Source organism: Chenopodium quinoa, unplaced genomic scaffold, assembly GCF_001683475.1.
Source record: "Chenopodium quinoa cultivar QQ74 unplaced genomic scaffold, ASM168347v1, whole genome shotgun sequence".
NCBI classification, from domain to species: domain Eukaryota; kingdom Viridiplantae; phylum Streptophyta; class Magnoliopsida; order Caryophyllales; family Amaranthaceae; genus Chenopodium; species Chenopodium quinoa.
This window is the reverse complement of record NW_018745024.1, coordinates 8,475,412-8,499,074: the sequence shown is the minus strand read 5'-3', so window position 1 is coordinate 8,499,074 and position 23,663 is coordinate 8,475,412. Positions and strand designations below refer to the sequence as shown.

Below are 23,663 nucleotides of genomic sequence, written 5' to 3'. Positions count from 1 at the left end.
CGGTTTTTTCCTACAGTTTAAACGGTTTCGGTTTATAAACGGTTCGGTTTAAACAGTTAGCGGGTTAACATTAATCGGTTCAAACGGTTTCGGTTTATAAACGGTTTGGTTTGTTATTGGTTTACGGTTCGTAACGGGTTAACATTAATTGGTTCGGTTCGGTTTCGGTTGACATTATACGGTTCAGTTCGGTTTTCGGTTTAAAATTAGCGGGTTATAAACGGTTCGGTTCGTGATGGTTCGGTTCGGTAACGGACGGTTTCACGGTTCGGTTTGAAAAGTCCCACCCCTACTACCTTACTATTCTTGGCATAATTAATCTGCCAATTAAACCTCTGGTAGCAAAAGTTCATTAATGAGCATTAACATGGATTATCCTCTTTATCTTGGTCAAGTTTTGAAATTTTGTAGAAAATACCATTAACAGATATTATGTTGATTTTAACTAGCATTAACTGTTTATCACCAAAATCCTCTTTATCACCAATTAAACCTCTGGTAGCAACATTTCATTAACGAGTAAAATTTACAAGTAATTATTTTCGTACCAACACATATATAGAGTTTATATTGATTTTAACTGAAAATCATTTTTACTAATGGTTTTAATAAACTTTTTCTAGAGTTATTACCCTACTCTTTTATGAGGAAATACATCACCGTTATAAACAAACAAAATTGCATAATAACCTTTTGTACTATTAAAAGTCTTATTAGTACTACTACGGTTCAGTAAACCTGTATTGCTCTCAGGGGTACTCTTAAAATGTCATTATTTATTGCCATTGCTATGTACTCCGTATTTGTTTGTGCCTAACAGTGAGCCCCTTGAAAGTGCTCCTCTTTTACCGTAGCTTAAAGCCTCTTAATAAAAGTATTTTTTTTTTGTTGGTGTTTAGAGAGCCATAAGGGCGGGGTGAGAATCGATCCCAGAATTTCCTGAAACCGGGACGGAAGCTCAAACCACTCGAGCTTGAGAGTTATGAGACTATCACTATCCTTTCTCAATTCTCACACGTTATCATCCAAATCCGGCTCAATCTATCCATCCAACTCGACCCAATTCATGATCCATTCGGGTGAGTGAGTTACTGAGTTTGGTGACCGGAACCCGAAAACCTTTACCACACAAGGTAAGAACTGGGAAGAGAAGTCTACACTAGCATTAACAGAGAAAGCGACACCCAAAAACACAACAAAAATTTGGTGATAAAATCTCAGAAACACCACCACCATGTTTGTCATTCACAGGATGGCGACCACCACACCCATTACTTTCTCTCTCCTCTCTAACTCCCTTCGATTTCTCACTAAACCCTCTTCTCCTTTCACTTCTTCCCTCAAAAATGGCTTCTCAATCTCCCCTAAAATCTCTGCCAAAAAGCTTGCATCTTTCTCTTCATACATTCCTAGAGGTGGGTTTCGTATTTCTTCTGCTGTTGCTTCTCCTGATTCAATGGAGACCGTAATTAATGAGGATGAGAAGAAATTGGAGGAGGGAAGTTTTTCTGAGGTTAGAATTAAACTTCCCACTAATGAATCGTCTGAAAAGCTCTTGAGGGTTCGTCATACGGTACGTTTTTCAATGATTTAATTGCTTTTGATGTTTTTCTTGTTTTTGTGCTCTTGTTGAAGTTTAATTTGGGAAGAAGTTATTGAAATTTGAAATGGGTGTTTCTTGTTTATATTTGATTTGTGATGAAGATGTTGAAATTTGAATTGGATTGATGATTGAGTTTTGGAAACCTAATTTGGTTTGGTTTGTGAAGGAAAGGTTGAAACTTGAATTGGGTATATAATGCTGTACAATGTTGACTGCTGAATTTGTTTATTAGTGTTGTTATCTGAATTTTTGGTGGATTACTTTTGGAAGCTTGAAATGAGTAGATTGTGTTTAGGGGATGAAAGAGTATGTTCAGCTTGTGGTTCGAGTTTTGGATACCGTTCGAGTTTCTTACTTTCTTGGTTTTGACTGCCTAGTGAATATGTTGGGATTTTTATTCATATTTTAGTGCTCAATTGGATGTGTATAAGGAAGAAGGGGGCTAATATGAAGTGGGGTATTGTCTAGCAAGTTAGCTTTGATCAATTGATTGAGAAATTAAGTCTTGCCTGGACTTTGGTGGAAAGTTGCATTTGCTATGGGTGTAATGTTGGAAATTTTCGAGGTAGAGGTTGCTTATGGAAAATGGCTTTAATTAGAGTTCTTGTTTGCCGTCTTAAATGGAGTATAGCTGATAAGAAAACTGCAGATATCTACGAGTCTCCTTTATATTTAGCATCACCCCATCAGAGTCATGTGAATAATAATATGCGGAGTAGTTGACTCGATACGAGGCTATGACTGCTTAGTTTCATTGTGATAGAATTTGGCTTTAATAGTTTGTTTGATGGATGCAACATTCATGACAAGAATTGTTATTAAGTGTTTGCTCTGGTATTTTGTTCCTCATGCTTTTAATACTGCGTGCCAATAAGGAAAATAGGAAATATTTCTGTGTTTGTGAATATTGTGCTACAGCTGCTGCTCACTTTACCTTCCTCACAGTCTTCTGTAGGAGTCTTTTGAATTGTATATGATTGATTGGTATGCTATAGTGGTACTCTGAATTGCAAAGGAACTTGTAAGCTTTTAATTTGGTGGCTCTCTTGTTTGTAAATATTGATTAGTGTGAAAGGTCAGTGCTTGATGGGATGTGTACAGACTATTGTTTCCACTTCTTGTTTCCCTCCTGCAACTGATATGAATGATGTTGTTTTGAATTGTAAGACACTTGGTTCGTGCTCAATTATAACTTGACAGAGATCTAATCTCAAGTAATTGTAGGGGATTGGTTCTTGGTTCTTGTTTCTCATGATCTTGGAATCTTGGACCCTTGTTCCTTAATGGGTTTAAATGAAGTTAATTGCGTAACAGAGATATGTTGTTACTTATTATTATTATTTTATCAATTTTATAGAGATATATTCATTTGGTGATTGATATGTTGGTTAAAATTACTGGTTTATTTGGAGTAACACTGGTAACTTGCTTGCAGTGTGCACATGTGATGGCCATGGCTGTTCAGAAGCTGTACCCAAATGCCAAAGTTACCATTGGACCGTGGATAGATAATGGATTTTATTATGATTTCGATATGGAACCTATTACTGATAAAGACCTGAAGAAAATCAAGAAAGAGATGGTCAGTGAAAACTATCAGCCAAACTCTAAATAATTAAACTTTACTAGCTGGGTGAAATATTTATTAGTGTATGGTTTCATGGTACAGAATTTATTTCTTACATCATCTGTAGGACCGCATTATTAGTCGAAACTTACCACTAGTCAGAGAAGAGGTTTCACGAGATGAAGCCCAGAGGAGAATAATGGCTCAGAATGAACCTTACAAATTGGAGATTTTGGACAGCATAAAAGAAGAACCCATAACAATTTATCACATAGGTAAGGGTTTGGGAAAAAATATGTGCTTCCATGCACTTTTTTTTTTTTTTTTTTGAAGGATGTGCTTCCATGCACTTTAACCTCTTATTGTTTGCTGTGAAGTTTGCTCTTGCAAATGACTGATTCTTAGCTACCTGATGCACTTGTATCCATAATTTATTTTTTTTTTATCTTTGAAATTGACAGTATAATTCCATGCTTCTGCTGTCTGTGCTTGTAGACTATTGTCTTATGCCACTGCTTCTGCATGATTTACTTCTGCTGAGACCTTTAGCCCTTATAAAATTACCAACAAGAGCTGTTCATTAGGATTTCATTGGCTAGTCAGAATGAATTTTAATTGCTATGGTGCAAATTAAAGCTAATGATGGAATTGTTAAAGTCAAAATTGAGCAAACATGATTTTTCAAAGTATTCTATCGTTTTCCAATTTTGAAGTTGTGTAATTTAAGTATTTGAGATACCTTGCTTAATACAATGTTATTTCGTTTACATTTTCTATTGTTTTAGCACTATGAAATTCATGCTATTGTTATTTTTGTTACTCTGTTTTTTCCTGGTTTTCTATTGATTCACTCTATGTACTTGTAGGGGATGAATGGTGGGATCTTTGTGCTGGGCCCCATGTTGATACTACTGGAACTATTAATAGGAGAGCCATTGAACTTGAATCTGTTGCTGGTGCTTACTGGAGAGGAGATGTAAACAGGCCAATGCTACAAAGGATTTATGGCACAGCATGGGAAAATGAAGAACAGCTGAAAGCTTACCTTCATTTCAAAGCAGAAGCTCTACGGCGGGATCACAGGCGTCTTGGCCAAGAACTTGACCTGTTTTCCATAGAGGTATCTTATATCTAAACTTTTATGCTTTGTTAAAAGTGCTTAGTATTATAGAGCCCATTCAATACCCTTTTTATATCCCCCACACTCATCATTTTTTTGTCACAAAAAGATTCTGCCCTGTTCATGTAGACTCGTAGATCCACAAAGAAAGCTTTGTTTCTTTTCCAAATAGATGCAATTGAAAACTTAGAATATTATTTCAATTTCATAGTTCCTTATTGCTTGCTAAATCCCATATCATCTTTGAGTTTGCTACTATTGCTAGTGAGGGGCATCTGGCTTTAAGACATAGCTGAGGTTTATAAAAGTATTAACAGTTCATGCTTGGTCCTTTTAACTAAATAATTGCTTTGGAGTTCATGCGGAGTATGTCTTTATGAGGCTTGTTACTTATTTTTGTTGAATCAGATCAAATCAGACAATGCTTGGTCTTTAATTTCTTTTTTTTTTTTTTTTATTTATTTATTTATTTATTTTAATTTATTTTTATTTATTTTTTTATTTTTTTATTACCAAGTATCTTTAATTCTGTATTACATCCTTTGTCCCCAAATAAAAGTCCCATTTTATGCACAAAACTTCTCCTCAAATGAAAGTCTGATTTCACTTTTATCTATTTCTTTATTCGCTTGTAATCATCCGAACCCCACTTGGCCCACTATATTTTTATTATTATATTTAATCTAATCAACCGAACCCCAATATCTTGTTTTTTATATTTTCATGTAATCAACCTAACCACACTATCTTATTTTTTCTATTCACCTTGTAAAAACTTGTGCAAAAGGCATATGAGACTTTTGTTTGGAGACAGAGGGAGTAGTAAATATTATCAAAATTAGATGGAATACTTACATTAAGATGAATCTAGCAAGAATGCCAAGAACCCATTATAATGTTCTGTCTAATTATAAACTAATGTAACCAGTCAAAGTTATATCATATAGAGTTTAGGCCAACCAAATCAGAAGAAAGATTTAGAGTCCAGAACTTCAATTAGACCAGCACCCTTTTCCTAGTGAAATGAGCAAACCTTAAGTGTTAGTTGTGTACTGTATACGAATTGATTTTGATTCCCAAGTTGCTTGATAGTTATGAATCATAGTACTATGAAATTCCTTAATTCATGTTTTCATATAACTGGCTGCTCTCTTGTCTCCTGGTAGAATATGAGTTTTTTATTTTTAATTTTTTCCAGTGTGCCTTCTGATGACACGGCATCTCTCCCATCACAGTCAATGATTATGATAAACTTATAATTATATGGTGTATTGGAATTTTTATGTTTCTTCTATATATAATTTCTATAGATCAACAATTACAACAGATGAGTTTCCGTGGACTCCTAGGCGAAATTTGTTTGTAAGTGTTAAATGAAGAAAATATGAGATGCTTGTGGTGAGGAGAGAGATTGAGAGAAATGACAACTTAAAATGGAAAGAAAACATTTGTTGCAAATAATAGGAAACATCCATTTTTGACAAATGTTGCAAATAATATAAAGCGGAGGTAGTATTTTTAAATTCAGTTTCAATAAGGAATAAGAAAATATGTTTTATATACAGGAAGATGCTGGAGGAGGCTTGGTTTTTTGGCATCCAAAAGGGGCCATCGTGAGGCACATTATTGAAGATACATGGAAAAAATTGCACATTGAACGTGGATACAGTCTGCTTTACACTCCTCATGTTGCAAAGGCAGATCTATGGAAGATAAGTGGTCACCTTGATTTCTACAAGGAGAATATGTTTGAACAAATGAATATTGAGGATGAGCTTTATCAACTACGACCAATGAATTGCCCTTACCATATTTTGGTGTACAAAAGAAAAATGCACTCTTATCGAGATTTTCCAATTAGGGTTGCAGAGCTGGGAACAGTATACAGATATGAGTTGTCTGGGAGCCTGCATGGCCTCTTCCGTGTTAGAGGTTTCACTCAGGTACGAAACTTCTGTGACTTTCACATAAATTCTCTCTTTTCTGAAGATACAGAAACATATATACTCCGTAGTAGATTCATGTGCTGTAGTAAATTTTTTTATTTTTTGATAATTTATTTTACAATATCAGAAGTTCTTAGAAGGCCATTGTATTTCTTTTCTCCAATTATTTGTACTTATCATCGTAAGATAAGTTGGCTAGGGTATCCTAATAGTTACTTGGTTAAGTTTGATATTACGGAGTATCAGAATAGCCTGTATTTTTGGTTTTTGATCAGAATATATTTCTCCTTGTTTTCTGTTTTTCTGTTCTGAGCTGCTATTATATTCTATTTTTGCATCAAAAATTATTTATAATACTCCACAAGAGAGGCACCATATTTTGTCTATATCTATCATTCTGAAGCTGTCTCAAACTGATGGCTGAAGTTTCCAAACCCTTGGCTCTTTACTTTTCATAAATTATTTTCGAAATTGTTTTTGGGTTTCATGCTTCTTTTCTTCTAAAGATTAATTATATCACAAAGGTATGTAATATACTATATAATTGTCTATTAATCAATTTCTATATCTCTGTGCCTATCATGGACTTTAACTGATTAGAAAATTGTCATTCAGAGGTTTTGAGTACAAGACTAACTGTTCTTCAACGATTGTAGGATGATGCACATATATTTTGTTTAGAGGACCAAATTAAAGACGAAATACGGGGGGTTCTCGATCTTACAGAGCAAATACTGCTTCAGTTTGGCTTTCACCAATACGAAGTGAATCTATCTACGAGGCCAGAAAAAGCTGTGGGAAGTGATGATATATGGGAAAAGGCCACATTGGCTTTAAAAGAAGCTTTAGATGATAAAGGTTGGGGCTATGAAATTGATGAAGGTGGGGGTGCCTTTTATGGCCCAAAGATTGATCTCAAAATTGAAGATGCACTTGGTAGAAAATGGCAATGCTCGACAATTCAGGTAAACCAAGTAAATAATTTATCACAGAACAAATGAGGGAAATTATTCTGGCAACTTCCGTCTTGTCTAGCATGAGATAAAAAACTATGTATGCTTCTTGTGTTTCTTTCACTTATTGTGACCGAATCTTGACTGTTTACTTTTCTCACTAAAAATTTATGGCGTATTTTTTTCTTTACAAAATTCTTGTTACTATATTTTAATACATATGGAATATGATACGAAAAGTTGAATAGAGTGTGAATATGAAATTCCAATTGAGCTTTTTTGTTCACTAACTGAGATTTGATCTATATGCTGGATATCTCAGGTTGATTTTAATTTGCCCGAGAGATTCGATATAACATATGTAGACTCCAATTCTGAGAAAAAAAGACCCATCATGATTCACAGAGCCGTGCTTGGATCCTTGGAGAGATTCTTTGGTGTTCTTATAGAGCATTATGCTGGGGATTTCCCATTATGGCTCTCTCCTATACAAGCTCGGGTCCTGCCTGTGACCGACACACAGGTTAGAACTCGAAATTGTACAATATCAATGCCAAGAGCATATATGCATTTTTCTATGGTAGTTATAAACTTATAATTGACGTATATTCTTAACATAACAATGCTTGTTTCTACAGCTTGAATACTCTCGCGAGGTTGTCAACAAACTCAAGGCAAATGGCATACGCGCTGAAGTTTGCCATGGTGAGCGCCTGCCTAAGCTCATCAGAACTTCAGAAAAGCAGAGAATCCCGTTAATGGCTGTCGTTGGCCCCAGAGAGCTGGAGACCCAATCAGTTACTGTCAGATCCAGATTTGGCGGAGAACTGGGCACTATGCCAGTTGACGACTTCACCTGCAGAATTAAGAAAGCTGTTGAGGACAGAGGCTCATTCTGACATACTTTGCTCAAGTTTTCAGAAGATCAATTAAGATTGAAATCTTTTTATTCACAAGAATTACAACACTGATACGGAGTAATACACATAGACTTTAGATTACTGAAGATTTATCTGCTGAAATTATGATTACAGAACGAAATTCTCTTCTTGTAATCATATTTCTTTGGCAGCAGATAGTTTGTTTTATTTATTTATTTAATTTGATTATGATGTAGTAAGAAGTTTTTTAAATAGTCATTATGAAAATTTGATGATAAAAAACTACTCTAAATAAATAATAATAATAATAATAATAATAAAAAAAGAAGATGGGTTATCTTTATACTTTATTCTTTAGTTGTGCTTGGGTTGTGTATGCATTTATCTCTCTGGATGAGTGATCAAAAGGTAGTCCACAAAAACTATTAAACTTTAGTATACTGTATACGGCCAATGGAGTACATATGCTGTTATCAATCTCAATGGAGCATTTATGCTCTTATCTATTATAATTAATTAAAAATTATTGCCGATTTGTTTATCGCATTCAGAATCTTTTAAGAGAGAAGATTTAATCAAGAAAAATATACTCGTATAGGATTTTTTTATTTTTTTTGGTGTCGATAAATAGTTTCAAAATATTAGCAAAATATAATATTTTTTTGTATTGCGTATTCGAAAATATTGTGCTCAAACATATATGTGCATGCACTTAATTTTTTTCGCAAAAAAAGCTAAATGAGACAAATATGAAGTAAAAATTAGTGAAAACAAATATATGGAAATTGTTGCAGTTGGGAAAAAAAAAGGGTTACATGATTTTTTTTTTTGTGAAAAGCAAAGGTGGTTATAGTGTAAAGGGTTTATTTGAGTTAAGTGTTTAGAGTTTTAGGGTGGTTAGTTTACAAAAAAAAAAAAACATTATGTATTAATTCTAGTCTAGTTTAATTTATGAGACAATCTTTGATGGTTTGAATGAGTATTAAATAATAATAATAATAATAATAATAATAATAATAATAATAATAATAATAATAATAATAATAATAATAATAATAATAATAATAATTAAAAAAAAAAAAAAGATAAGAGAATCTAGATATGATATGATATGTACTCCATTTAGTGTTGAAGTGTTGACCACTAACATTATATAAAGCATAAGATAATTAACTCTGCCATTGCCATCCTTAATAATCCATCAATGGAGATAAACCCAACAAAAATCATCCTCAGGCCATTCAAAATCACAGATGTTGATGATTTCATATTATGGGCAGGTGATGATGAAGTCATGAAACATTTGGTCACGTGGAAAACCATCACTTCCAAGGAAGAAGCCTTGACTTTTATCAAGGATGTTTGCATACCACACCCTTGGAGGAGGTCCATTTGTATCGATGATCGATCAATAGGGATGATCTCGATACACCCTGGCTCGGGCGATGATAGATGCCGGGCACACGTAGGGTATGCAGTGTCTAGGGTGCATTGGAACAAAGGGATTGCTTCAAGAGCTTTGAAGATGGGTATGAATCAGGCTGTTAAGGATTACCCTGAATTGGTTAGGCTGCAAACTTTGGTTAGTGTGGAAAATAAGGCTTCTCAAAGGGTTTTAGAAAAGTGTGGTTTTCTTAAGGAAGGATGTTTGAGGAAATACAGCTATGTTAAGGGACAAATTAAAGATGTTTTTATCTATGGTATTCTGTCAACAGAATTTCCATCAGCTGATCAATGATAAACTATTTAGAGTCTGAATTTTTTTTATTTAGTTCTTCAACATTTGTTAACGTATCATCAGTTTCTGTTTTATTTGGTATGTTGTATCTGATAAATACTCATCAATAATACGAAGTATTATAGCTAACTTATCAGTTTCACTTTCCTAGCTTGGCAAACATATCGGTTTGACATAATGTTTAGAAAATACTATGCAGTTAAGCCAGTTTGTTAGGATAATCAGATAAAGTAATAGATCGAAATCAAATTTCTGTACATATCATTTTCACAATTCCATGTTATATTTCATAAAATTAGGTATAGCTGTGTATAGACATACATATATACGAAGTACATCACAATATTTGCATCAGAAGCTATGCACATCTCTGTACAAAATTTTGCGGCTGACATTCCCTTCGGACTGCTGTGGCTCCTGTAATCGAAATATAATTACTACTTACATTGACAATGGAAAACTGCCCAGAGGATGCCTTTTATCAATTTTTTTCCTATTCTTGTGTTTAGTATTTCTTTTCCCCTGCATCAGATTTTTACTTTTGCTAAACCTTATCCACAACTACATCCAACTATCCAAGAATATAAAATCTTTATTCACACTTGGCAATCAAGGCGTTGAATTTACAGAAATTTCATGTTGAGTCACTGAACTTTGCTGGTCAACATTGGACGGGAGAGCAAGATGCTGCAAGGACTTCAAGGCTACACAAAGTTGTGCAAATGAAGGGCGCAGGTTCGGCTCCCTGGAAATTATGACATAAAATGAGTTTGAATGCATAAATTTGACCTTAAACTAATAGAAACACCTTTAATACAAGAAAGATCAAGATGGGGGTGTGGCTAACAGATAGAGACAATAGAACTTACGTTTGCCAACATTCCAGTATTATCCTAGCAACCAAAGGATCAAGTTCCTTGGAGATGTCTAGGCGCCGATTCTGGAAACCCACGGCGCCCACAACTTGCATCGGGTTCATCCCACTCCAAGGCAACTTGAGAGTTGCAAGCTCCCATAATATCACTCCAAAGCTATATACATCACATCTGATGTCCAACAAGAACAAGATTTAACTCAGTCATTGGTAATAAGGGCGTTTTTTATTAGGACTAGTGCAGTTCATCTAGGACAGGTTCTCACTCGAAGCATTTAATCATATCTTCAATTGCAAGAAGAAAGCTAACATTACAAGCGCAATATTTTGGCACATATATAAGGTATGTACATTTGTTTTAAGGCCGGAGGGAGGGGGGGGGGGTGAGTGTGATTGGTTTTACAGATATATACCAGGCAACTAGAATACAGGTGAATTCATAGGAGAAAGAAATGCAATCAAGCAAGGCACTCACTTCTCATTCGATGGTTCATTTCGAAGCACTTCAGGAGCCATCCATTCAGGCTATTACAACAAAGAGTGTCTTTGTTAGAGTAATATAACATACATACCAAAACAATTTAAATTTCAAAAAAAAAAAGTTTTAACTTTTAATCGTCAGGTTCAATGCTCTTACAGTTCCAGCAGTTGATTTAGATGACAAAAATGTATTATGCTTCAGCCTTGACAATCCGAAATCACAAACCTGCAGTGACAAATTCTTGTTACCGAAGTGATATCACTCTAGCATGCCAAGGGGGGGAAGAAAGGAAATGCCAGAGAAGGATTTTGATTTATTATTCACAAATCTATTAACTCCCTAGAAGAAACCTGCATGCATATAGTTACACGGAGTTATCTTTACCACACTCAATTTCCTCTTTGTCCTTAATATAAAGAAGGTAAAGGATGGATAACATACAGCCTTGTAAACAGAGAAAAATATTTTCAGTATATAATGTAGATTCCTAACAAACAATTCAAGGCAGTACCTAAATGAAGAAATTTCAGTGCTAAAAAAAATGCAAAAGCTGTTACTTTCTAAGGCAGGTAGGTCACAAGATAGTTCAACTCCACTAACACTTTTTTCATGGTAAAGCTCATCATGGCCACGTTGTACATATGATGCAAATAGATCGTGATGAAGATATGACTACATCACAAAATGCCAACCAAAATTTCAACTGAAAAGGCAACTCATTGAAATTTCCAAATTACCTTCACATTCCAATTCTTGTCAACTAATAAATTAGGCGACTTTAAATCACGATGCACAATTGTTGGTGTGCTTGTATGCAAGCAATTCATGCCCCTCGCCTGCGAACGAGATGATTGTCAAAGGTATACTTCTATGGACTCCAAAATAGTGGAAAGTGAAAGAACCATACCACATCAAGTGCCATTTTTATTCTACGCTTTTCGTCAATCTGACAATTGGGACGATGAAGTATCCGGTACAAGCTTCCTCTACAAAGCAAGGGAAAAAAATCACATATAATTACTTTCTACCATTATGCAAATAAATAACGAACAATTTGTAATCTCATATCTGCCACCTCACCCCACCCCCTGGGGTCCCCCAATACAGATAACAACAGATGGAAGTTTGGCTGGTCAAAAGCATGTAAAATGTTTGAATTAAGATGAATAACTCAAGATGCCAACGAAGCAAGAATACATAGAAATATAGAATCAGTCAAAAAAAATTCTAGGCAAACTTTTTGGGACGGAGATATACAGTCAATCATTTCAGAATTTAAATTTCAAATTATCCAAAACAAATCTAAATTATAAACTTCACCCCCCCCCCCCTCTCTCTTCTTTTCTCCCCTCATTGAACTAACCTAAATAGCAATCAAGTAAGAGACCGGGATCCTTAGAACTTTCTTTTAAATCCAACCATCAGCAGAAAATTCCATTCCCATTTCTCCCAATGTTGATACAGGTCACAATATTATGTGTTTAAAACCCGCATGAAATACAGAACCAAACTCCATATAAATTACAATCTCTAGCCAGGGTAGAGATGGAAACGGGTCGGACTCGGAGCGGATTATGCTCAATCTGACTTCGACCCGACAGGAAGTCGGAGGTTAAATCCGACTCCGACATCCGACTCCGACTCCGACTTTAATATCCGACCTCCGACTCCGACTCCGATCCGACCCGACTTCGAGTTTTTTTTTTCATTATTCAATATACTTTGAGATGTTGGCCTATTTGGGCCTTTGCAACCCACACCCAATGCCACCATGACCCACACAAAATCCACTATCTATTGGAGTCGGAGTCGGATAATCCGTTAAAGTCGGACATTTGTCGAAGTCGGATTTTTTTTCTCGGATTTTTTGTAGGATCCGACTCCAACCCTCCTCCGACTCGGAGTCGGATTATTTTAACGGAGTCGAACTCGGAATACTTTCTTCTCGGACTCGGAGCGGATATTTTACCTCGGATCGGGGCGGAGTAGGGTCAGATCCGGACTAGATTGCCATCCCTAAGCCAGGGGTTTATTAGGAAAAACAAGCTGTATAAACACTCCTAATTTGGAAAAGATTCCAATATTATTCTTACACATCTTTCTTTATACTACCAAAAAGTTAAAGTCACTCCCTCACAATCAACAAAAACCATAACCCATTATCTTCTATCACATCTACTTTTTTAATAATAAAATATACCATCATCTCTTGTCACACCCACTTTCCTATTATATAATCCTTCTCTGTTACATGGACTCGCCAATAATCATCGCACACCCGTGTCGACACGACACGACACTGACATGGGTATGAAAATTCGGCTCCGACTCGGCAAAATGCACTCAGACATTCCTAGTTGTATAAACCCTAGATTCATAAATTAGCTCATCTATTTATGAGGGCTTTTTGTCGCACATTGAGGCAACTACCATAGCCATATTCTCATCCTTGCCGGTTGGTTGGGACTCCAACTTGGGAGGTGGTCGGAGAGAAACCAGAAAGAAAAAAGAACAAAAATAATAATAATAATAAAGAAGAAAAGAAATATTGTACAGTACTGAGTAGCAAAAACAAAGACTAGAGAGTGAAAAGTGGGGAAGGTGGGTGAAGAGATGACGTGTGAAGTATCAAAAAGTAAAAAAAAAAAATCCCTACTTACAGCATAATTATGATTTTTCATCCTCAAATTTTTTTTTTTTTTTTATGCACAATGCTTGTATTTTTTATAATAGTGAATTTTTTAAAAGAAGTAATTTTTAATATATCTAAAATTTTTTTTAAAAAACTTTATTAAAGTAGATTTCCTTAGCATTGAAAGATTGTAATTATAAATTTTATACATTAATTGTCGTGTCCCTATACCTGTGTCCAAAACTCGTACTGAGTCCCCGTGTCCTGAAATTTCGAGATTGATGTATCGGACACTCGAATCTGTACCCGTTTCAAATCTTTTTATCCAAGTCCATGTAGCATAATAATCCTTTTTTCATCTGTTTCTAGTAAATTGCAACACTTTCCTTTTTCATCCATTTTTGATCAATTGCAAAACCCTCTATTTTTGTTAAGGGTCCACTATTATCTCTTTCTCTCGCTAATCCCACTTTCACTACTTTGATATTATCTCTCTCCTACTACCAACTACATATACCCCCACCATCAATACTTCATAGTTTATACCATAAAATCCTCACTTTAGTTCCCCACCCTATGCTTTTTTTAAACTATGTGTCAAGCCTAGTGGAGTAGTAATTAATAGCATCTAAACAACTAATCATATATAACTCCATGCCTAAAAAAGTGTTCAAACAATTCTTGGAAGGAGGACGTATTGTGATAGTTATTAACGGCTTTCCTGACTCAAAGAGATGAAAGGCAGAGTATCATTCAAAAAAAAAAAAAAAAAAACTCCGTAAGTTTTATAAAACTAGCTCTAGAATTACTAAGGTCATGATGTACAGAACTACAGAAGCATGACAAAACCTTATTACTCCTTCCATTCCTTTGAATTCTTCCCTACTTTACTTCTTCCCTTTTCTGGCAAAGATCATTTTATCTTTTTCCCTCCCTTACCCCCCCCCCCCAACCCACCACATGAGTCCACCATTGGTAATATTCATGTCTTTTAACGACTTTCTATGTACTATCCAATAAGTAAAAGAAGGATCCACTTTCTTATATCTCTAGGAAGAACTCCAAGAACCCGAGGGAGAATATTATCAGAGCATATATAATTGTATATGTAACAAAGACAATTCCCTTTATAAGGATAATATTTATGAACCTCATATACTCAAACAAATCCATTAAATTTACCCGATTAACGTTCAAGTTCAGCAGGTGAAATAATTCCATAATTCAGGTATTTTATCATTTCGTTTGACCTTTGCTAATTGTAACCAATTAACCAGAGACAGCAAGGAATATACTAAATCAAATCATAAAATGTCATTTGTATGCTTTGGGGTGATTTTACCTCTTTTTAAAAATCAACTGGCATAAATCATCATTAGAGATATTCTGAAATTCGTTTTCTACATATTATGTTAAAAAAACTAACAAAATATGTAATAATAAAAAACTTTATGGCAGGAGTAAAAGTTAATTATAAATAAACACAGATTCTTTAAAACTGGCAGGAGTTAAAGTGAATTATTAATAAAAATAGATTCTTTAAAACTGTTCAAACTGACATTCCCCTGTTTCAAACTGTTTCAAAAATGACATTCCCCTGTTTCAAACTGTTTCAAAAATGACATTCCCCTGTTTCAAACTGTTTCTGTAAACTGCCATCTTTTTGTTTTGACTTCTGTTTCCTTTCAGTTTGGTTTCCAAGCTGTATGGTTTCCTAGTAAGATAACCTTACATAATGCCACCCACGTAAACAGAGAAAAAAGAGCAATACCTTGGAAGAAATTCAGACACAATTGACAGGTGCGGTGGGCGAGTAACGGCGCCCATAAATAAGACAACGTTGGGATGGCGTAATCTGCGCATTATACGGACCTGTAATTATTGGGTAATGCAAAGGAATCAATTAACTGCCAATTACACGAATATTTATGAAACGCTTGTCATTAGCTTTAGAAACATAGCCGCAAATCCATAAGTTTGACATAATATGAACAAGCAACAAAATCATGCAATGCATCTGAGCATTATCTTACATACAAAATAATTAAATATTTCAACTTCAATTGTCCAAAGTTCAGATAACGACAGCTTTTTTGTGTATGTGTGTGGGGTGGGGTGTGGGGGGAGGGGGGGGGGGGTGTAACACAAACTTAGGAAGCACAAAGTTCTATGGCGATATACTTGTAAACTTTCACATGCCACCTTTAGCTTTCTTACTTCAGAACCTACAAAAACCCCTTCCCTCAACCTGCCTCATAACATGGAACATATTGTACTAGTATTCTTACTGGAAAAAAATTTCCTTGCTCCCATATTTTTATGTTTTTATATAGTGAATGATCATAGTAGAAAAGAAAGTAACAAATAAAGATGATATTTCAAGCAGGTAGATGTAATACTTGATTTTATACAAAAGCAGAGCATTGCACTCACCTCTCTTTTAAACTCTGCTAAGGCAGCCCCAGAGAAATCCTGGTCCAAGAATTTCTTGACAGCAACTTCCTGCAGTGTAAAAAGTGCCATGAAAACTTTTATGTTCTTGGATTTCTCTGACAAAATATTAAAGATGCATCTCAACTGCAACAAAGAAAGGACTACAGACCAATGCCATCATCATATCAAGGCAAGACAATTAGCGTGAAAAGCATAAAATATGTTTACACAAATCACCTGCTCATCCGTAGCATAAAGTTTAAACAATAGACCACTTTTACAACTACTATCAGATTGACTTGAAAAAAAATTAACATAGCAAATTAGTAACATTCAACCCTAACACTTGAGTCGATTTAACCCAAACTCAACAAAAAAAAAAACGCATTAACCCATTCACCCATTAATTTATGGAAACATTGATACAACCAAAAACCCCTAAATCTGGGTAATTCTCGGAGAATCACAATTATGCATCCGTTTAACACTACTGAACCCAAACTAACACCATTAGTCATGCTCGAGTAACTTGATAAAGTGGCAAAAGATGTTACGGGGTACTTTCTTAACAAGGGGGATAAAAACATTGTTAACAAAAAATATAGATAAATAATGGTCATATAAGCTAAGAACACCCTTTCCTTCTTCCTTTCCATCTCCTTTAATTGAAGCACTCTAAATTCTTTAAACAAACAACACAAACTTCTCCCTTTCTCTTAAAATTTCAAAAGATTATTTGTTCCCCTCAACAACTTTGATTTTTCAAGGCACTTCAAAAAACAAAAAAAAAAAGGGCGGGGGGGGGGGGGGGGGGGGGGGGGGGGGTGGGGGCGGCTTCACAAACGAAACAACAAATGACTTGCCTCATTTTTTTAAGAAGGCAGGGTAGCTCAATTATTACATTGCCAACAAAGTCAATTTGTGTTATTAGAGACATACTACAAGAAAGGGTGTGGGAGATTTTCGGCTTCTTTTTAAATTTATCTTAAAACAATAATTAGTCACATCATCAAAAGTATGACATAACTGATGCTTATACTCAGTTTTATAGTTTTTTTGGGAGACCAATACTAGAAGTACCTACTCGAGCTCGGGTGAAAGTTCAATTAAATAAGGAATTAGATTTTGTGACCAAAAAACCTCAAAATCTCTTAGTAGCTTTGGGATTGAGGTGGGTATACTGAAAAAAGATGAGATACTAATTTAAAGATCAAATTTGGTTCAATTAATCATTTTAGTGTGTGTGAATATTTGTCACTTTACTCACATAATTACAGCTTCAATGCAAATTATGTGTACAATATCTAGTAACATTAAAGCAATATTTTTGGGGGATGGGAAGACCAAAGGTGACATTCATCATGTAAAAAGTCTAAAAACTAAAGAAAACAAATACGGTATCATAAAGAATAAAATGTCTTCATTCATGTATGTCATAATGCAGTAGTACACATGTACACATTCATAATTTTCAGAAGCTAAATTGCTATCAATTTTTTTTTAGAGAAAAAATAGTCTCATCAAACAAAATTAAGTATTAATTATAAAGAATACTTAACAGCTACACAGCAAATTCATTCAGCATTTTAATTAAGGCAAAAAAAAAAAATATCACACACACAAGTAGACACTAGGCAACATCATTTGAAAAAAATAACAAAAGTCAACACCTTTTCCTTACAGATGTGACAATATAGAACATACCGTGCCATTCCAGTCTGCATGGTAGACTTCCCCATATGAACCTATTGTCCAGCATAAGCAAAGAACAAATCAAACAATGAAATGAAAAAGAATAACTCAAGGAAGAGCATTCCACTAAAACAAAAAATGAGAAAACGAAGGCAATCAACCTATAGAACACTAGGTTTAAAAATTTCCTTCAATTTAATCTAGTGATTCTAGCCAGGTATAGTAGAAAGAGATGCATCTTCTCCAACCAAATAACTGCTACCACTTACCAGGAGAATTAAGGCCTAAAGGGCCCTAAACATAAATTTCAGCTAACAGATAACCGCCAAAGTCAAGAAAAGGAAAGATGTTGGCAGAGAACATATAACCCATACAAACACAAATGATATCTTAGATGAGCAGGTAACCCAATATAAAAAATTGATTAAGGAGCAATACCCTCAACTATATCATGATAAAAATACTACGTAATAAAAGTTTATACCTAATCCAATCCTTTCACCTATAACAAGGTCCTCCCACAGGATTTCACATTCACCCACATCATCAAGCACTTGATCAACTGCTTTTCCATCAGAATCCACTGGTCTCAGACTAGAATCATTTAATATATATCCTGTTCCTATAAATCCCTCAGTTGTGCACTTGGCACCACCAGTACCAACTCTCTTGCATTCATTTCCCTGACCAAGCATGTCACCAGATGAGGTTGCTTCCTTCAGGGAATCTTTCGTTTGGGAGGCAATCCCAACTTCCACTGGAAGAGGTTTGTCATTCTCACCATTGCCAGGTGCAGCAGTTGTAGCAACATTAACAGAACTGTCAACATTGACATTTACACCATTCAGAATTGAACTCTCCAACTGAGAGCCATTTTGATAAAAAATTTCAGCAGCTGATGTGCTCAATGTAGTTGCTGGTGCCATTCTGGAATCCTTGTTTCCATGGTTACTTCTTGGAAGAAGACTGTCAACTAAATCACGGTCTTTATTCCTGGGAACATAGTTCACAGCCTGATGGTTTTTCCACATCATGGGAGAAGGTGGTTTTCTGGAGATAGCATCATTCCTAAATCTCTGGGACTCATCAATTTCATATTTGGGTTTGTTTTGCGGTGCAGCTTGCCCAGAAACTCGTAAATGGAATGGATTAAGTTCCGCAAAAAGATTTCTAGAGTCATCAGCATTACCTTGATTATAGGGTACCACATTAACATTCATCCTAGAACCATCACCTACTGCAAGGGCTCCACGATGTGGTTTGAACAAAGACGCCCCCACTGCTGATGTTGACGGCAAATCTAATTGACTGTTTGGGTTTGGTTGGCTGGAGGCTCTAGAAGGGCCAGCACCCATGTCATTGCTGGTGCTTGATGAAAAAGGTAATGATTCTGTCTTTCCAAAGACTGAATTCCGACCAAATTGAAAATTATTGTCAACAGGAGAGCCCCCACTTGATCCTGAATTAATGGGCTTCGGTCTGGCACAAGGAAATTCAGAGTCATTTGATGGCTGGACAGAGGGGATCTTATTTAGTTTGTGGTTGTACACTGGAACAGAAGAATCCTTCCCACTTAATACATCAGCAGGTATAAGTGTTCCTGGGGCTGCCATGAGATCAACCAAATATTCCCTGTGTAATTTATCAGATAGTTAAATGGGAAAAGGCGGAGACACAAGAGCTACTATGCATTGCCATCAGGTAATTATATGTTTTTTTTTTAAAAAAAAAGGGGGGGGGGGGGCTAGATGCTGTTCTACTAACATTAAAGAATGTCCAAGTCAAAACAAATGCTTTTAGGAATTAAAGAGCCTTTTCTAAGAGAACTTACAATACAAATTCAATTTCTGCTCCTTTCCTCTACCATCCCTCACATAAACTACCCACGTGATTCCAATGATCCCACTATTAACCCTTCTTTCTTGATGACCACGCAAAAGCAAGTGGGAAAAATAAACCATGGAGAGAATAGTAAGCTTACATAGCTACGTAAAGAGCACTTGTAAAAAAAAAATGCAGCTACTTGAAGAGCTATAAGCTCAATATTTAAAGAAGCTTGAGATTTCTGTCAATTAATCTTTGACCTTGATTAAAAACGAGACTGAATGCAAAAATGTTTAATCTTTTTCTTTCCTTTCTCTCTCTCTTTTTTTTTTTTTTTTTTTTGGGGGGGGGGGGGGGCACAGCTGACAAATAATAAGCTTTTGAACCATAACTCTAATATATATACAGATAAATTACTGAATTTATAATTCCCTTTCACTCGATATATATTCTTCAGCTATTTTCAAAAGAGAAAGGAGGTCATGGAGCTAGAAAGCTTAATTTGTCACTAAATGAAGTCAGCAAGTTCATAGAATAACATATCAAAGTATTAGAATCCAAGAAGATCATGTGCTTACAATGCATATGTAGGAGTATTTTTATATATGGAAAAAAATGATTGCATCAACAGCATACTAATTACCTATCGTCAGCCATCTTTATTAAGTTGATCGCATCATCTTCAATGCCAGTGTAATGACTTCCCTTCACGAGTCTACATTTTATACCCACATTATCGGCTAAAACCTACAAGTTAGGACATGTACAAGGCAATTAAATTGAGTAAACACATATATACGTCCCAATTAAATGCTGATGGAGCATTGCTTTCTCTGCACTCAACATCAAAAGGGAAGGATGTCTTTACTGAGTTGACATCAAGTTTATGAAATAGGGCTCCTTATATTTTGTGTCTAGTCCTTATATTTTGGGAGATACTGCCTTTACCTTGGTTTGCATAAGTTCATGTACAGGTTTACTGTCTATTGCATCAAAGACGATTGTACTAGGTTTAAATAAATAGATCACCCATGTTAATCTAACGTGGTGCAATAAAATCAAAAGAACACATTGAATCAACATCAAGAAGTAATTTGTAATCCATTCACTAACCTTAAAGAGCAAAGCCCGATGGCGTGACAAGCCAACCCTTACAGAGCCAATGGGAAAAACACTTGTATGAAGAGATGTTCTTAGTTCTGTGCTGATCTCCATCCACTTTGCTAACACAATTCCTGCATCCCTAACCGGTCCTCCCATGTGTTCTGTCACAAGTTCAGCGACCCTTTGAACCAGAGTGCCAATCTCGGATGCAGGGCAGTCTAGTGCAAAACAATGTGCAATTTGCTCCAACTCCACAAGTGTTGGATCAATTGTTCTATTGACTATCACAGCTTCGAATCCGGAATCACCAGCATTTGTTTCAAGGTCTACAAGAGATGGCATCTTTCCTTGGACTGTTGGATCCACTGATATACCAAATATATCATAGAAACCATCGACCACCTTCTCCTCATAATCAAGTACATTGTAATCCTGGTAAAGCAAAATTTCAATTTCAGCACACCAAAAACAGCAGCATATATTGTCATCATAGGGTAAATAAACAAAATCTCACTATTAAGCACTAATCAGAAGCACATAATCATATCTACTGCTATCCAAGCAACTAAGCAAGAGTTATAGACTTATAGGCTTCCTTCATGTGCTTGAATTTCCTTGAATAAAAAAGGTGATTCAAATTTGCCTACAACCCAGCCCAAAACACTTACCTTTACCCTTTTACTAGAATAAATCCGACAATGGGAACTATATAGCTCCTCCATAAAAACCAATGTTACCATCATAAGGTGCCCAAAAAAATATAATACATTGAATTTTAAGGTGATTTACTAAAGTATTTCTCAAGCACCCCCTCTTCAACTCACTAGCATGACCAAAGATGGCAAAGGGCAGGAGGATAGAGGATGAAGAAGCATGGAGGTTTTGAGTGAAGTATCACAAAGAGTTTATGGTCAAAATACATAAGTTCTTAGTTATGAAGGAGCAATGTGATAACCAACGTCCCTAAATTAATTGAAACTAGAAATACTATGTTCATTAGGTCCACGAATACAAATAGCAACTTTAGACGTAAAACGAATTACTACCCAAGGTATAGTTTACAACTGAAACTAAACATCTCATCTCATCTCAATCATAGTCCCAAGAAAAATATTCAATATGTTAGGATTAGTGTGGAGATGCATCAATATATGGAGGCATAAGGAAGAATCAAAGAGGAAGCTTGTTGAAGGAAGTTCGAACGAACATAGTTCTAGCATCTCTGAGGTTCGGTCGAACCTTGGGGCAGAGTTGTGAAAAATTTGCAAATTTGGAGGAGTGACCGAACCAAAGGGGGTTCGACCGAACCACCTCAAGTTTGGCCGAACACAGGGTAGGTTCGGCCGAACCCCCTGCTGTTCTGTTTCGACGGCTCGATTTCAGCCCGTGCTTCTTGTTTAATTGCTAGCCCTTGGATCATCTTTATTCTCCTAATCTATATATATATTTTTCTTAGCTTCTTCCCCAAGTATTCACAAACTTTAAACACTAAGAGAGGGTTTATGAGAGGTTTTTTTTGAGGAGCATTGGAATTCTATACAATTCATGCTTGTAATCTTGATTCATTCATCATCAATACTACTCCATAGTGCAAGGTGGGTTTTTTTCTCCCGGTTCTCGGGTTTTCCCACGGTAACTTTGTCTCCCTTTTACTTGCTTTAATTTCTTCATGGTTGTTCTTAGTTGTTGTGCTTGCATGTTCTTCATTGTTGTGGGTTGATTGCAATTAGTTTGAGCCCTTAATCCTGTCACAATAGGCATTGAAGATTTATCTTCCTAAATGTAATAGAGTCTAATGCTTGCCAATTACAAAAAAATTGGCAAAACTAATAATCCTCCCCAGGTCATTTTAGCAAACCCTTATTAGCATTTCCTTCCTGTACCGCAATCTTTGCTAATGAGAAGGTCCATCACTCCACCAGTTAACTCCTATATTCGAATAGACCGATAAATTCAATTAATTCGATATTCTACTCAAACTAACTTCCCCCGATTTCAGCAGCAGCAGCAGCAACATGATAACACTAATTAACATCAACAAGGTCAAAACAAAGTGCATTCCAACAACAAATTACACAAATTAAAACAGAAAGTTCCTACATTTCATCATCAATTAACAAATTCCACAATCAAAATATCCCCAAATTAATTAATCAAATTCAAAAACTCACCCAAAACCGCCGCGACAAAGCCTCACCAGAATCCTCCTTATCTCGACCATTATCAATAGAATTCGACCTCCCCAAACTCAACAAAGTAGCAGCACGGATCTGATCATTCTCCGGATCATCTCGAAACTCTGAATTCGAAGCACTAATAGCCAAAGCAAGCTGCATCTGAAATTCCTCCTCAGACGAAAAATAATCCCCTTGCCGAAGATGATCATTCTTCATCGGCGGCAAGTTTCCGACGCCGGAAACCTGCGAATTGCCTTGATCGGTGGTTACAGACTGCGATTGCACCGCCATCGAAGACGACGAAGAAGTAGAAGGTTGAGGTTGAGATTGCGAAGTAGAAGATGAAGATGAAGATGAAGATGAAGTTGAAGATGAAGATGAAGGAGGAATTAGGGTTTCATTGTTAGTACGATTAAGGTCATGACTTTTGTGAAGCTTCTTGAAAATGTGCTTCATTTTTGCTATTCTTCGTTCGTTCTTTGGTGATGTTGGTGTTAATGTAGTTTTTACTTCGCTAATAAGAATGAGTTTGTTTGTTTGTGTAATGTGTTGTGTTATATAGTGTGGAAATGCTAACTAGATTTTGGCGATAGAGGAGAGAGAAGAGAAAGTGTGAAGAAGGTGAGTTTATTAACTTT

The 23,663-nt window shown here is 35.7% G+C and overlaps 3 protein-coding genes across 3 annotated transcripts; 2 read left to right on the top strand and 1 right to left on the bottom strand.

The window, feature by feature from the left end:
* Positions 1-1,234: 1,234 nt before the first annotated feature.
* On the top strand, positions 1,235-8,305 carry LOC110708495 (threonine--tRNA ligase, chloroplastic/mitochondrial 2-like). The gene is made up of 8 exons (XM_021886626.1): positions 1,235-1,573; positions 3,039-3,185; positions 3,298-3,445; positions 4,037-4,290; positions 5,856-6,233; positions 6,893-7,201; positions 7,512-7,712; positions 7,828-8,305. The coding sequence occupies exons 1-8, from the start codon at positions 1,235-1,237 to the stop codon at positions 8,086-8,088; spliced, it is 2,037 nt and encodes a 678-aa protein (XP_021742318.1). The 3' UTR covers positions 8,089-8,305.
* A 907-nt stretch (positions 8,306-9,212) lies between these two features.
* LOC110708494 (uncharacterized N-acetyltransferase p20-like) lies at positions 9,213-9,984 on the top strand. The gene has a single exon (XM_021886625.1). The coding sequence runs from the start codon at positions 9,275-9,277 to the stop codon at positions 9,806-9,808; it is 534 nt and encodes a 177-aa protein (XP_021742317.1). The 5' UTR covers positions 9,213-9,274; the 3' UTR covers positions 9,809-9,984.
* An 83-nt stretch (positions 9,985-10,067) lies between these two features.
* On the bottom strand, positions 10,068-23,576 carry LOC110708491 (serine/threonine-protein kinase EDR1-like). The gene is made up of 13 exons (XM_021886620.1): positions 23,020-23,576; positions 20,858-21,280; positions 20,388-20,491; positions 18,405-19,552; positions 17,933-17,973; positions 16,229-16,297; positions 15,567-15,667; positions 12,071-12,149; positions 11,901-11,999; positions 11,320-11,388; positions 11,158-11,207; positions 10,678-10,854; positions 10,068-10,553 (listed from the first exon to the last, which is right to left on the bottom strand). Exons 1-13 carry the CDS (start codon positions 23,479-23,481, stop codon positions 10,418-10,420), a joined length of 2,958 nt encoding a protein of 985 aa, XP_021742312.1. The 5' UTR covers positions 23,482-23,576; the 3' UTR covers positions 10,068-10,417.
* Positions 23,577-23,663: the final 87 nt, after the last annotated feature.